This window comes from Notolepis coatsorum (assembly GCF_963971535.1).
Source record: "Notolepis coatsorum genome assembly, chromosome: 1".
Lineage (NCBI taxonomy): Eukaryota > Metazoa > Chordata > Actinopteri > Aulopiformes > Paralepididae > Notolepis > Notolepis coatsorum.
This window is the reverse complement of record NC_140165.1, coordinates 67,364,234-67,380,022: the sequence shown is the minus strand read 5'-3', so window position 1 is coordinate 67,380,022 and position 15,789 is coordinate 67,364,234. Positions and strand designations below refer to the sequence as shown.

Here is a 15,789-nt window from a genome sequence, read left to right as displayed (position 1 = left end):
AGCATAATGCTTATATGCCTGTCCTATATTCTTAACAAAAATTAAGACTCAAACAGTATTCTAAAAGAAAATAGCAAAAAAACAGTATTATTCACCCTTGTAGTTTTCAAAAATAGCTTTATATATCATTTTCTTAAAAACCAAAAGCGAATTACTCATTCTTAACTGTATATCAGCATTGTTCCACAAGTTAACCCAAATAATAGAAATACACCTCCTTTTAATCCTTTTCTTAGCTTTTTGAACAGTAAATGTACAAATATCTCTCAAATCATATTTTCATCATTTTGTATTGAAAAAAACCTTTGCACCCCGTCTGGGAGTAACTTTGCTTTAGCTCTGTACATTATTTGCATAGTTTTATAATAAACCAAATCATTAAATTTCATAATATGAGACTTTATAAACAATGGATTTGTGTGTTCATAGTAACCAGCCTGGAAAAGGTTCCAAATGGCCCGCTTTTGCAATAAGACTATTGGATTTACTGTCTTTTTAAATGTCGACCCCCATACTTCCACACAGTAAGATATGTAAGGAAGTATAAGTGAGCAGTAAATGATGTGCAAGGCTTTGTAGTTTAATATATCCTTACATTTATACAATATTGCTACTGACTTAGATATTTTTCCTTAACACTTTCAGTGCCCAGCAGGGGGCGTGCATTTAGTGCTTGAATGCCCACCATCCACTTCAATGTTAACGTTAATATCGCCTAATATATGTTTTAAATTATGGCTATGTGTCTAATCTGCCCGTCGCTTATCAATGACTCATTTTCCAGTCAACATTGTCGAAGCGGATTGTTTTTTTATCGGTTCATTTCCGTTTTATAGCATTTTGAAAAGCCCTCGTTTTCAAGGGGGAAAAAAAGATTCTGTGATAAACGCCCTGGAACTGGAATATTCTAGAACGTTGTCATTTTTCTGCCTATTTATGAATCGTTTTCAAATAAACGCTAGATTATCGATAGTATATGTGTACGTATGCACGCTGGTGCCGCGAACTGAAAATCGATTCTCTTAGTTCCTGATCGCTCGCACAGTCAAACAGCCATATCACACATAGGGGAAAAGCTTATATCTCTGTGAAAACAGGTCTGATTATCCTAAGACTGGTAAAATAGATTCCTTACCTGAGATCAGATGGTATCCAAAAAGATTATTCCAATTCCTGATCGCCATTCCAAAAATCTATCCTTTTATTGATCCAATGCTACGTACTGTAAAGACATATTACACGCTGTTCTGAGGGTCCACAATGAATCTGATCGGCTCCGGTTACATGCGTGAGAAGTAAAATGTGGATTCCGGAGTTTTTTTTTTTTTCATCCATTTTCATTGAGTCCATTCCAAAAGGGTGCATTACCATCTGGGAGACGATAGGGGGCGCTTTTTTCACATCTGAGCGCCTGGTGGGGCTGGTTTACCAACGGTAGACTTGATGAAATATGAATTCAGATCGCTAATAAAAAAATAAAGCGATATTTCTCGTCGTGGGCACTCAATGGGGGGGCTGATAACATGAGTAATGTCGTGATGGGCATTCAAAGTGTTAATAAGGTGGCCAAGACACAGACACACACATACCTCCTTGTAATCTGCACTTCTCTTGTTGTTTGTACACCTCAAACATAACCTGTTAAGACAATATATGAAAATAACATATAAATAGAATTGACCAGTGACTTCACGTATGAAAGAAAAAGGCTGATATGTGTGACAGATCCTTAGATAGGGATGACTCCACGTTCAGATAGAGGTCTGGTCTTGTTAGTCCCCGTTATCAAGATGGTGGCAGAGTGAACTTTGCTTGACAGACTTTACAGATTTACCTCTGCATGCACAGTGGCAGTGCATTCTTCCATCACTCCAATATATACAGTACACAATACAATGTAAAGAGCCAACTCATTTAATTCAAGTTCTACTGATAAATAAACGTTATTAAATGTTGATTTTCTTTATTTATATTAGATATTAATTATATCTGCTTATGATCTGGTAAAAGGTTTGCTTCTATCTGCATGTGACATGGTAAAACAGCCTTTGCAAATAACTCCTATATTTCCATTGCATTCCTGTTAATTCCCATATATTCCCGTTAATTCCCATGATACATTTTCACTGTTTAATATTCCCAATATTTTGCAACCCTAGTCGGTGTATAGTTTTTGTGTATTTAATTTAATAGTAGTGTTTATTACTTGGAAGCCGAAGTCTTTGAGGATTCTGAGTTTGTCCATGACGTCAGGAGTCACCCAATCAGGAGCCGTGAGGTTGTGACAGGACTACACACAGACACACACACACAGACACACACGTGTTAATTCAGAATCGTTTTATAATTGTAGATTATGCCAGAAACTCATATCACTACAACCAAACTACACCCAGAAACCCACATCATCACTACAACCAAACTACACCCAGAAACTCACATCGTCTCTACAACCAAACTACACCCAGAAACTCACATCGTCTCTACAACCAAACTACACCCAGAAACCCACATCATCACTACAACCAAACTACACCCAGAAACCCACATCATCACTACAACCAAACTACACCCAGAAACTCACATCGTCTCTACAACCAAACTACACCCAGAAACTCACATCGTCTCTACAACCAAACTACACCCAGAAACCCACATCATCACTACAACCAAACTACACCCAGAAACTCACATCATCACTACAACCAAACTACACCCAGAAACTCACATCGTCTCTACAACCAAACTACACCCAGAAACTCACATCATCACTACAACCAAACTACACCCAGGAACTCACATCATCACTACAACCAAACTACACCCAGAAACTCACATCATCACTACTACCAAACTACACCCACTATATATAGATAACTATAGATAGACAGACAGAAATAACAGATTATAGATAGACAGATGTACAGACAGAACAGACTATAGACAGACAGATACAGATGTACCTTTTCAGTCAGTGTCTCACCTCACAGTACAGAGTGTCATAGACGCTCCAGATTGATTCTACATTGGTTTTCTTCAGACCGGTTTTATTCTTCACCATTTCTATAAAATCCTGGAGAGAGAGAGAGGAGAGAGAGAGAGGAGAGAGAATAAAGATGCAAAACAATCGGATGAAGGGATGCATTAGTAAACTCAATTAATTGCCATCTAGGACTCAGCTGAGTTGATTGCAGAGTGTGAAGCAGAGCAAGTGGAGCAGAGCCGGAGAGAGGAGTGAAGTGAGAGCAAGGGAAATACTGAGAAGAAAATGTGAGTTAAGAAGGCAAAGAACAAGTCGATTTGGAGGAAACGGTGACAGACTCCTCATGTATCCTGTGGCCTACAACATGGCCGATCAAAGAGAGTATCACCTGTAAAGAGAGTATCACCTGTAAAGAGAAGACACCACTGCTGGCAAGTTAACCCCTTCCATGAACTGTCTCTTCAAACCCCCAACTATCCCGGACTTGACCACCTTCACTCAATATCTCCAGTGTCCGTGTTCTCCCAGCTTCCCCTACCTACCAATCTCCAAGCTCTCCTCAGCCACCACTTCAGCCTACCCCAGGCTGCTACCCCCACACACACACACTCACTGAGCACACACACAATCTGGACTGTTTTTATTTTACTTAGTTATTACCATTTTGCCCTTGTGTTCTATGTATCTGTTTTGCACTTAATTATTTGAATACAGCATATATCATTTCACTAAATACTGTTTGCCTGCCTCTTATTTAAATCTTATCGCATGCTCATTTTTTGTAGTGGAGGTTACCAAGAGCGAACCGGTATCGACAGTAAGCTTTAATCTTGCTTGTTTAATTTATTGACAGGTTTAGCCTGTCTGGCACCCAAAGCACCATTATAACATTTACATTTTGATTATATTGGGCTGACCACCGCTACAGATTACATAGACAAAGGTTTGCCTGGACATAGTGTTATATTTTTGCTAGGGATGTTCGATATTGGCTTTTTTACAGATACCGATATACCGATATTGTCCAACTCTTAATTTCCGATACCGATATCAACCGATGCCGATATATGCATGGTTTCCCCCCCAAAAAACTGAATAATTTCAGGTTATTAACATTACATATCTCTTGTCGTGGAATTAACACAACATTATGCATACTTTTGACAATAAATAAAATCAGAATTTGTTCTTACTTGCTTGCCTGGGTAAATAAAGGTTAAATAAATGTAAAAAAATATATATATATATATTTAATTTGTTTGAAAACCGATACCGATAATTTCCGATATGACATTTTAATGCCAATATCGGCCGATAATATCGGACATCCCTAATTTTTGCCAATTCTGAGCTTATTATTTGAGTCGGTATCAAGTGTTGTTGTACCCTTTACATCTGGTGCAGTGTAAAGTCATACACTACCTTTGTGTGAGCATACAACATTTTACATTAAAAGAAAACGCCCAGTGAAGAAACCTTTGACCTCACCCCGACAAACTTACACCTGTGTTTACCCTGTGGTGACATGTCAACATGGCTGCTGTGAAAAAGGCCTATTGGTGATCTACCAATCTACCAACTAACAACAACATAGAGAGATACTGTCTATGTAGACAGACAGACAGGTACCTTGTATTTGTTGGTCATGTTGATGAATGTAGCAGATTGTTCCGTTTCATTTATCAACTGTTTATACAGAGGACAGTCTCCTAATGGGAATGATAGGAGCTAGAGAGAGAGAGAGAGAGACCGAGAAAAGAGAGACAGAGAAAAGAGAGACAGAGAGAGATACAGAGAGCGAGAAATGTCCATAATTAACACATCATTAGACTGTATATAATCAGGTCATAGAGAACTCAAGACAACAGGTGATTGTAATGAAACAGCAGGTGATTATCATTAAACAGCAGCCATGGCCAATGAGCTTTGGCCCTGTGCCATATTGGTTGGCAAGACACATCATGAGAATACTGTAAATACTGTCTTGTGAACGGCTGAATACTGTAAATACTGTCTTGTGAACGGCTGAATACTGTAAATACTGTCTTGTGAACAGCTGGATCTACCCATCGTTAGGGCCGTCCTGGGCAGAAATGATTCTTAGCTAACTAATGAATTAGTTGATTTGAATAAATTAATCTGAGTCTATGGAACATCTTCTTCGTCCCTGGGTGTATGTGTTCCTTCTATCCCACACTGGGAATCCATGTCAAAACGTCTTAATCCCTTCATTAATTTTGTGGTCCTTTATGGATATTAATCAGGCATGGCTACTAGTCAGTTGCCAGTTTAAAAAGGGCAGTAAAGTGTGGACGGCCGGGTAGCGCAGCGGACTAAGCGTCTGTCTACCACCGCAGAGACAGTGGGATCGAATCCGGCTGCCGCGGTACCTCCGGCTTGGTCGGTCGGCCATACTGACACAATTGGCAGTGTCAGCGGGTGGGAAGTCGGTCGGGGCGCCTGCACAGCGAGGGAGGGAACTGGGGGAGGTAGTGTGATCCTCCCACGCGTTACACTTCCCCAATGAGAGTCCTCGCTGTCAGGTGAAAAGAGGCTGCTGGCTGTCTCCACATGTATCGGAGGAGACATGTGATAGACTTCAGGGCTCCCTAGATCAGCAAGTGGGGGGCAAATGCGTGCAACAACCAGGAAGGGGAGGGGGGAATTGGCATAACGACTAAATTGGGATGGGAGAAAAATACAGAAAAATAGGAGGAGAAAAGTGATAATGATAAAGTGGTATTGGTCAACAGTCCAACATCACACAAACACACACTACAGGTTACTTTAGGAAAAAGCAAAGGTCACTTTAAAAAACATCAATGTATGTTTTTGTATAGTTAGTATAGTTACATAATAGCATAACTGTATATTGTATAGTAGTGTATATAGGACTCATTACCTTTCATTCGTAAGCTTAGCATTGTATAGTATTTTATCTTAGTACCTATTATCATGTATATCTATTATCTATTCTATTTTATTCTATTATTTATATTTCTTTGCACAATCAAGGCAGGCATTTCACTACATGTCTTGTATGGGAGGAAATTAGGCCATTTTACTTGCCAAATGAGAGTATTTTTTATGTTTGGCGAGTGATTCATGAAGACCACTCGCCAGACGGCGAGTAAAGACAATCACCAGAGCCAACATTAGTCACATAGATATAAAACACTAGATGGCTCAAGGCGAAGTCTCCTGCGTACTTCAGCGGTGGCCATCTTGCGAGAGTACATGCACCATAGACATTAGGGATGTGCATCTCCATCACTGAGGCCGATGCGATGCGCATCTCGATACGTTGCCAACGATACGATACATTAACGATACATTTGAAGCACCGGGCGATGCGATGCGATACGATTCACCCCTGTTGAGATACAGTTAACTGTTCGATACGATTTTATTCAACATAATGCGATTCGGGGCGATACGATGCAAAATAATGATACAATTTTATGGTATGACAGAGGATTTGGTTGTATTCCTATGCAGTTTATATTATTATTAAAAATAAAATAATCTACTGTAATACAATTTATATAAAAACTCTTGGGTGCCTAAGACTTTTGCACAGTACTGTGTTTTCTATCCACTTTAGCTAAAAACACACACACAATTTATATATACACACTACTGTGTAGGGCTGTCTTAAATACTTCGAAGCTTCGTTCGATGGGCATGGGATTCGAATATGAAAATAAAATGCGATTATTAAAAAAAATATATATATATATGATTTTTTGTGTGCAAAATCAACTCTGCCTCTCTTTGTTAACTACAACAAGCAATGCTGTTTGTTATTTAAGATGAGGTCGGACTCGGCACTGACAGATTTGTGTTCATTGTGCTGCTTTTATAAAGCCTCAAATGACGGCTTACAATATTTCATGAAAGCAAAGTGTTTTGTTTGTCTAAGATTTAAAAAGGTTTAAAACGTTACAGCACGGACTAAGTTGAACAAAGTGCTGTACAAGTCCCACAACTTAAAACATTTAAAAACATTTAAATTAATTAAAGAATTTATCATTTTTTTTTTTAATCTCGAAGCTTCGAATTAAAATCGAATCTCGGCCCCGAAGCTTCCAAAAAAAACTTGGTCAGCCCTACTACTGTGAGACAATAATAACCACACACAAAGGGATAATGGCTTATAGCAGACTTAATGATTTTATAATATTTCAGATAATGAAATTAAATGTCTATCATCAACTATCCAGTTAGTATTTATATTGTAACATTTGGCCACTTTAAATCATTGAACATAGAGAGAGAGAGCGAGAGAGAGTTTGAGCGTTCTAATGTGCCGTAGTTGACCACACCATGATGGCATTTTGTCAACACAGTTGGAACCTGGAGGAAGCGATATAAAGAAACGAATTGCCAATAAATGTGAAGTTATCTTTGAACCTCTTGTCAAGCCTCGTCAATATACCCCCCCCCCCCCCCCCATTTCCTCACTAATGGAACTGGTTTTGCGGAGTCACGTTAGTTAGTTAGATAGTTTAGCGTTAGCTGAGCGGCTAACAGCGGCTAACGTTAGCCAGTTGGTCAATTCAATTCATGTCTCGACTTCCACTGTTTGTTGATAACTGTGACGCGGCTCTCGCCTTCCGTAGTAGGGAAGCAAAGATAGTCTCTGCTGCTGAGTGCTGACAGAAGTGGATGAGAGGAAATTATATGAATGAATCGGTTTTGACCGATGCAAAGACGCTAAAACAGATGCATCGCAAGTTCAACCTGAATTGTAGCCGATGCGCACTTTTTCCACCAGTGCACTCGCATCTTCAACGTTTATGCCAATGCACCGATGCGAATCGGTGAATCTTAACATCACTAATAGACATGCATGTTATGAGTGGGTGTGCTCCACCCTTGCAAAATGGCCACCATGTGGCAACGTTGGTCTCCGTTGGCCAGCAGCGCGGGTAAGCCATCTAGTGCTATATATATATGGCTACCTGTAGCTTGCTTGCAAACGAACGTTAGATGCTGGGCTCCCCGACCAGCAAGTTAGCTAGCTAACTTTGCTAACCGTTACCAACGCCAGCTACGGTGGTTTTGATTGATTGAAAACTTTATTAATAGATTGCAGAATGGGTACAATACTATGAGGGCCGACGGTCCACTCTACTGGTTAAAGTTGCTTACTCGTACATTCATTGATAGCAGGACAATAATGTCCACAGCCACTCCAGTGTAAAACAAAGATATCCAAAATGGTTTATTTCTCTTCCACAGCGAAGTCCTCTTTACAGAAGTGATCCTAAAGCTATTTTCCTACACCAAAACGTGTTTGGCTGTTTACTGCCACGAAATATATTCACTATTCACGTTACTACTACAAGTTAAGAAAACTGTATTTTCCCAGTCTCCAAAATCACAGCCGACTCGAAGGTTAGTTTCCTCCCCTGTGTATGTGACTAATAAATCGCTTGAATCTTGAATCCTTAACGCTCGAGATTCTCCCCTCTGTTGCAGAGTTTAAGACCTTGATCTCCAACCTTTGTCAATCAAGTTGTACATGTTTTAATTTTAATTGATTTGTTATCCTTACTTTTGCCTCGCCTTGTTGTCTTATTGTTATGATTGTATATGCTCTTATTTGCTTATTTCTGTATGTACACTCGACGTGACTGTAAATGAGGGAAACCTCAGTTGCCTTTCGAGTCTCTCTCTCTCTCTCTCTCTCTCTCTCTCTCTCTCTCTCTCTCTCTGAGAGTGGGAAATGTATGTATTAAATATGACTTCAACATATTTTCCCAGTAAAGAATAACACACACACTGGGCCTACCCTCTCCTGGGTCATGGGCACGGTGTGGACAGGGATGGGCTGCCACTCCAGGCCTGGTCGGAACATCTCTTTATCGTTAGGAGGGAAGAGACCTACACCACAACCACAGAAGAACGACATCATCACTAGGAAACACACAACCATAGATGAAGAACTCAGAGAGACCTAGGAGCCGCAGGATGTCTGATACTGGATTTAAAGCCACTCTATGTAGGAATTTGGCCCCATACCGGTAATTACCGTTTCTTTTAACCGGCAAGATCTGTTGATGTCTGATATTTAAATCTATCTTGTCATAATGTCCTGTGAAGATATTTCCACTTTTTTTGGTTACCAAGTAACGTACGTCCACTAAAAGTGTTTGTTTTTGTGGTCTCGTTCTGAAATCCCTTGAGGCGTGTGTTTGTTTACCTTGCAATGGAGCTGGATTCACGAGGTGTGTGTGTGTGTGTGTGTGTGTGTGTGTGTGTGTGTGTGTGTGTGTGTGTGTGTGTGTGTGTGTGTGTGTGTGTGTGTGTGTGTGTGTGTGTGTGTGTGTGTGTGTGTGTGTGTGTGTGTGTGTGTGTGTGTGTGTGTGTGTGTGTGTGTGTGTGTGTGTGTGTGTGTGTGTGTGTGTGTGTGTGTGTGTGTGTGTGTGTGTGTGTGTGTGTGTGTGTGTGTGTGTGTGTGTGTGTGTGTGTGTGTGTGTGTGTGTGTGTGAACCAGGAAACCAAACAATGACTGGAATTATTATACTGGAATCTATCTCATTTGTCCGGGACATTGAAATCTTCCCAGACATGTGTCACATAGTCACATAGATATCCAGGTTACTAACACTCTGCCTAGTCACATAGATATCCAGGTCACATAGATAATCCAGGTTACTAACACTCTGCCTAGTCACATAGATATCCAGGTCACATAGATATCCAGGTCACTAACAAACTGCCTAGTCACATAGATATTCAGGTCACTAACACACTGCCTAGTCACATATATATCCAGGTCACATAGATATCCAGGTCACTAACAAACTGCCTAGTCACATAGATATCCAGGTCACATAGATATCCAGGTCACTAACACTCTGCCTAGTCACATAGATATCCAGGTCACAGATATCCAGGTCACATAGATATCCAGGTCACATAGATATCCAGGTTACTAACACTCTGCCTAGTCACATAGATATCCAGGTCACTAACAAACTGCCTAGTCACATAGATATCCAGGTCACATAGATATCCAGGTCACTAACACTCTGCCTAGTCACATAGATATCCAGGTCACATAGATATCCAAATCAAATCAAATCAAATCCTTTATTTAACCAGATAAGCATCATTGAGATTAAAATCTCTTTTTCAAGAGCGATCTGGCCAAGCAAGGCAGCAGAAAGTTTCAACATAAAAAAGAACATCACAATAAAATACAGATAAAACATTTACATCAAGCTCCAATTTCAGGCAAGTTATCAAACAGGCAAATGATCAAACACAGTTGCACTGACCAAGGGAACTGAGTTCGTAGGATTTTAAAATGGCTTTGAATTCTCCGAGGGTGACCAGTCCTGGTAATTTTAGGTCCTCCTGTATCTTGTTCCAAGATGAAGGAGCAGCATATTTAAAAGCCCTTTTTCCCAATTCAGTTCTCATATGGGGAACTTCCAGTGTTAGAACAGCTTGAGAACGAAGGGCATACTTATATTGCTTTGTGCACAGAAGCACACTTAGGTACGAGGGAACCAGTTTAAGCAGAGCTTTGTGCACCAGAGAGAGCCATCGAGAAAATCGCCGTATTTGTAGAGATATCCAGGTCACTAACACACTGCCTAGTCACATAGATATCCAGGTCACATAGATATCCAGGTCACTAACACTCTGCCTAGTCACATAGATATCCAGGTCACTAACACTCTGCCTAGTCACATAGATATCCAGGTCACTAACACACTGCCTAGTCACATAGATATCCAGGTCACATAGATATTCAGGTCACTAACACACTGCCTAGTCACATAGATATCCAGGTCACTAACACTCTGCCTAGTCACATAGATATTCAGGTCACTAACACTCTGCCTAGTCACATAGATATTCAGGTCACATAGATATCCAGGTCTCTAACACACTGCCTAGTCACATATATTCAGGTCACATAGATATCCAGGTCACTAACACACTGCCTAGTCACATAGATATTCAGGTCACATAGATATCCAGGTCACTAACCTGCCAGGTTGGCTTCAGCGCTCATCAGGGTCCTGTCATAGTCTGTACTCCTGACCAAGATCTAAAAGACACACACACACACACACACACACACACACACACACACACACACACACACACACACACACACACACACACACACACACACACACACACACACACACACACACACACACACACACACACACACACACACACATTAAACAATGTAGCTGGCTGCCATTCAATAATTAAGTGGGTGTGGCCTAGCCATCCCAATAGTGACCTTTCATTGAACGTTTAGAACATCTGTCCTCCATGTTGGATGACACAGTGGTTGCTATGTGAAAAACAGTGGTTGCTATGTGTTAATATACGAGAAACAAAAAAAGCAATTCTAGTTTGAATTTTAATCGTGTAAACAAGTCAATGGAACAGTGATATCATGCTCTACCACTGCACACAAATGAATCCTTTCAAAAGTGGTTACCAATAGTTACAGGCAGCCATGTTGGAAAAAAGAGAACTACACAAACATTCGGTGCAAGACCTCTGTAATGTATTGAAGCTGTTGATTGGTGGTTGACTGGTGTGAAGGATGGTTCTGATATCTATAGTGCAGGACGATGGCATCTGATAAAAATAAACTATTTGAAATTAACAAATGACACAAAATTATTTTCTTCAGTAGATCTGCTGCACTCTATTTGTTATTATTTTGTTGATACATTTATCAACAAATGTATCAAACTAAACAAATTGATTGGAAATAGAGGATTTTTATCAGTTGACACTTGTGGGATTGACCACAAGGGGAGCGCTGACAACTCTGTTAATCTCCTTTAGAGAAGAGGAGTGGAGAGGAGGAGAGGAGAGAAGAGTGGATAGGACAGACGAAAGAAGAGGAGAATAGAAGGGGGGAGGAGAGGAGATGAGTGGAGAGGACAAGAGGAGAGGAGAGAAGAGAAAAGGAAAGAAGAGATGAGAGAAGGAGATGAAAGGAGAAGAGGAAGAAGAGGACAAGAGGAGAGGAGGAGAGGAGTGGGGAGGACAAGAGGAGAGGAGAGAAGAGGAGATGAGAAGGAGAGGAGTGGGGAGGACAAGAGGAGAGGAGAGAAGAGGAGATGAGGAGGAGAGGAGTGGGGAGGACAAGAGGAGAGAAGAGGAGATGTGGAGGAGAGGAGTGGGGAGGACAAGAGGAGAGGAGAGAAGAGGAGATGAGCAGGAGAGGAGTGGGGAGGACAAGAGAGGAGAGAAGAGGAGATGAGGAGGAGAGGAGTGGGGAGGACAAGAGGAGAGGAGAGATGAGGAGATGAGGAGGAGAGGAGTGGGGAGGACAAGAGAGGAGAGAAGAGGAGATGAGGAGGAGAGGAGTGGGGAGGACAAGAGGAGAGGAGAGAAGAGGAGATGAGGAGGAGAGGAGTGGAGAGGACAAGAGAAAAGGAAATTAGAGAAGAGAAGGATAGAAGGGGAGAGAAGATAAGAGAAGAGAAAAAGGGATAGGAGAGGAAAGATTAGAAGAGAGGAGACTGATCCTACTTGGTGTCGGTTGTAGGTCTCATTGAGGAAGCCTTTGTAGCGTTGCCGTAGAAACTGACCCAGTTCAAAGTGCTGCCTCATCCCCTCCTGAAAACACACACACACACACAGGAAGTGTTTATTATAGATGGCTTCACTGGAATTATGTTGCTAGGGAACAGTTTGGACCAAGTATATTTCCTGTCAACTCTTGCATCAGCAAACATGGCAGCAGGAAATAAACCTGGGTCCTTCCAGGGTGTTACTGTTATTCCTGCAGCCTCCACCGCCTTCCATGCTGCTGAAAACAGGGATCAACTTGAGCGAGACACTTAACCCCTACGTGCTCGTGAAGAGCGGGTCGGCACCTTGCGCGGTCGCCTCCGCCTTCGGTGTGTGAATGAATGGGTGAATGTGAGGCATAAGTTGTAAAGCACTTGTGGATAAAAGCGCTATATAAATGCAGTCCATTTATGGAGGCTGCTGTTCCACCTGTCACCACTAGGTGCTCCCCTATAATAAGGAGTGGAGAAGCCTGTACCTTGTGCGTTGAAGATGAATGAATGAATGAATGAATGAATGAATGAATGAATGAAAACTTTATTTAACAGATTGCAGAATGGGTACAATACAGCACGGCTCAATACACACAATTGTTAAGGGGATGCAGACCTGAGAAAGACGTTTGTCTTGTTTACATCAAGGTCCCCCATTTTCAATTCATATAGACATTTATGACATACACAACATACATGACATTTATGGCATAGGGACATATAGGTATTTAGTACTGATACATTTGTGACATAAACGGTATTCAAATATACAGTACTGTTACCCCTAGATCCTGACAGAGTATATACATATGATGGGGAGGGGACTGTACATTAGGAGGGGGTGGGTGGGTGGGTGGGAGAGAAATATACATACGGTGGGGTGGAGACTGTACATTTGGAGGGGGTGGGTGGGTGGGAGAGAAATATACATATGGCGGGGAGGGAATATATACATGCGGTGTGGAGGAGACTGTCTATTGGGAGGTGGTGGGGGGTTTGGGCATTTACGGTGGCCAGTTTCGAATTGCAGCCTCCCGTAGGTGCTCTTTGAGAGCGGTTTTGAATGTGGGTAGGGATTCACATTCCTTTACAGCTTTGGGTAGGGCGTTCCACATTGATGTGGCATAATTGCGAAACGTGTTTAGTCCCTTGTTTGAGCCGAATCTGGGTTTAACATGATTTGTTGAGCTTCCTCTGGTGTAGTGGTTGTGGTATTCACTGACCTTTGGGAAGTATTTTGACATGTACATGGGTACCTTAGTCGTATAGTGTATCTTGTAGACCAGGCCCATTGCAAGTTGCTGTACTCTGTTGTCTACTCTAAGCCATCCTAGGTTGTCAAAGTGGGCAGGGGTGAGGTGGGTTCTGGGGGTAAGGTCAAGTAGTAGTTTGACCAGTTTGTTTTGTGATGTTTGTAATCTTGTTTTTAGCGCCTTTGAGGTGCTTTGGTACCATGAGGTGCACGCATAGTCGTAGTACCCTTGAATGAGTGCTCCTGCCAGAGTCTTCAGGGTATTCTTGTTTACCAGAGAGGAGATCCGGTACAAGAATCTAGTTCGTTGGTTGACTTTTTTTTATTACATTGGATACCATTTTGTCACAGGAAAGATGTGCCTCTAGGATGGAACCCAGGTAGGTAATTTCGTCTTTCCTTGTGACAATATTGTCAACCACTGTAACTGAGAAGCCGTCGGTCTTGCTGAGTTTGTTATTTGAACCGAAGAGAATGGACTCTGTTTTGCCCATGTGTAATGATAGTTTGTTATCAGCGAGCCATATGCAGATTTTGCCTAGTTCCGAGCTGAGGGTTTTTTCAACCTGCAACTTGTTCTCGTCAGAGACCAGCAAGGCTGAGTCGTCCGCAAACAGGAACAAGTTGCAGTCACAGGCTGACGACATGTCATTTGCATAAATTAGGAACAGTAGCGGTCCTAGTATGCTTCCTTGTGGAACACCACAGCTCACTGTAAGGGGGGGGGGATAGAGTACCGTTTACCTCTACCAGATGGCTGCATAAAATTGCACATTTACATTTAGTCATTTAGCGGACGCTTTTATCCAAGTTCTGTACGACAAGTCAGCAGGAAGGGGTGCAACTCTTCATCAAACAGTGAAACATAGGTGAGTTGAGAAAGTTGTACCGCTCCTGATGACTTGTTGTTCACAATTTGTAAGTCGCTTTGGATAAAAGAGTCAGCTAAATTACTAAATGTAAATGTATGTCCAAACAGGGCGTTTAGTTGGAGAGTCTGTCGAGGTGGGGTCTGATCTCTATGCCATTGTTGACACGCGGTTGTTGTTGAATTATTGGCTCTGTTCAGCCTGTGGGTACCAGCCGAGGTTTAAAGCAGTGGTTCTCCAACTACGGGTTGCAACGCAAATTGGTAAAAGTACAAAAATGTTTAATCAAACGTTTTTTTTTAACTGTTCTGGCAACATATTTTGGCAAAATATGACTCGTTTTATAAATGTGTATTGATAACATAGTGCTGTAATTAAATGTTCTAATAAATATGCATGATCAAGTTCAACAACGTGTGCTTTTATTTTGATATTCCTTAATTCCACGTTTGAAATTATGCGATACATTAACACTTTCAGTGCCGGCCATTAACATGGTAAAGCATGGTTAAATGCCAGCACCCACTTCAATGATAGCGTTGTGAACGCATAATCGCTGTCTTAAATTATGGCTATGTGTCTAATCTGCCTGTCGCTTATCAATGACTTGTTTGCAGTCAACATTGTCGAAACGGATTTTTTTTTTTTTTTTTTTTTTTTTTTTTAAATCGCTTAATTTCCGTTTTATAGCATTTTGAAAAGCCCTTGTTTTCAAGGAAAATATAAAGATTCCGTGATAAACGGCATTTACTGGAATATTCTGGATACACAAACGTTGTAATTTTTCGGCCTATTTATGAATCGTCTTCAAATAAACGCTAGATTATCGATAGTATGTACTTATGCACGCTATAGAAGCGGGCTGAAATGTCGATTCTCTCATTTCCTGATCACTCGCACAGCCACACACACACACATACACACACACACATGGGGCACACGCTGATATATAGGTCAAAACAGATCCGATTACCCCAAGACTGGTCAAATAAATTCCTTACCTTAGATCAGATGTTATCCAAAAAGATTATTCCAATTCCTGATCGCCATTCCAAATATCGATCACGCTTATTGATTACAGTGTTGGGTACTGTAAATACATAATCCACGCTGTTCTGATGG

General features: G+C 41.2%; 1 protein-coding gene across 1 annotated transcript in view; it reads right to left on the bottom strand.

Moving 5' to 3' along the window:
- Positions 1 to 15,789, bottom strand: part of acp2 (acid phosphatase 2, lysosomal) — a 39,015-nt gene that overhangs the window by 10,292 nt on the left and 12,934 nt on the right. The window contains exons 3-9 of the mRNA XM_084323769.1: positions 12,512 to 12,598; positions 10,994 to 11,054; positions 8,781 to 8,872; positions 4,613 to 4,711; positions 2,984 to 3,073; positions 2,207 to 2,290; positions 1,590 to 1,638 (exon numbers count right to left, since the gene is read on the bottom strand). Coding sequence (XP_084179895.1) covers positions 1,590 to 1,638; positions 2,207 to 2,290; positions 2,984 to 3,073; positions 4,613 to 4,711; positions 8,781 to 8,872; positions 10,994 to 11,054; positions 12,512 to 12,598 — 562 coding nt within the window. The remainder of the gene's footprint in view (positions 1 to 1,589; positions 1,639 to 2,206; positions 2,291 to 2,983; positions 3,074 to 4,612; positions 4,712 to 8,780; positions 8,873 to 10,993; positions 11,055 to 12,511; positions 12,599 to 15,789) is intronic.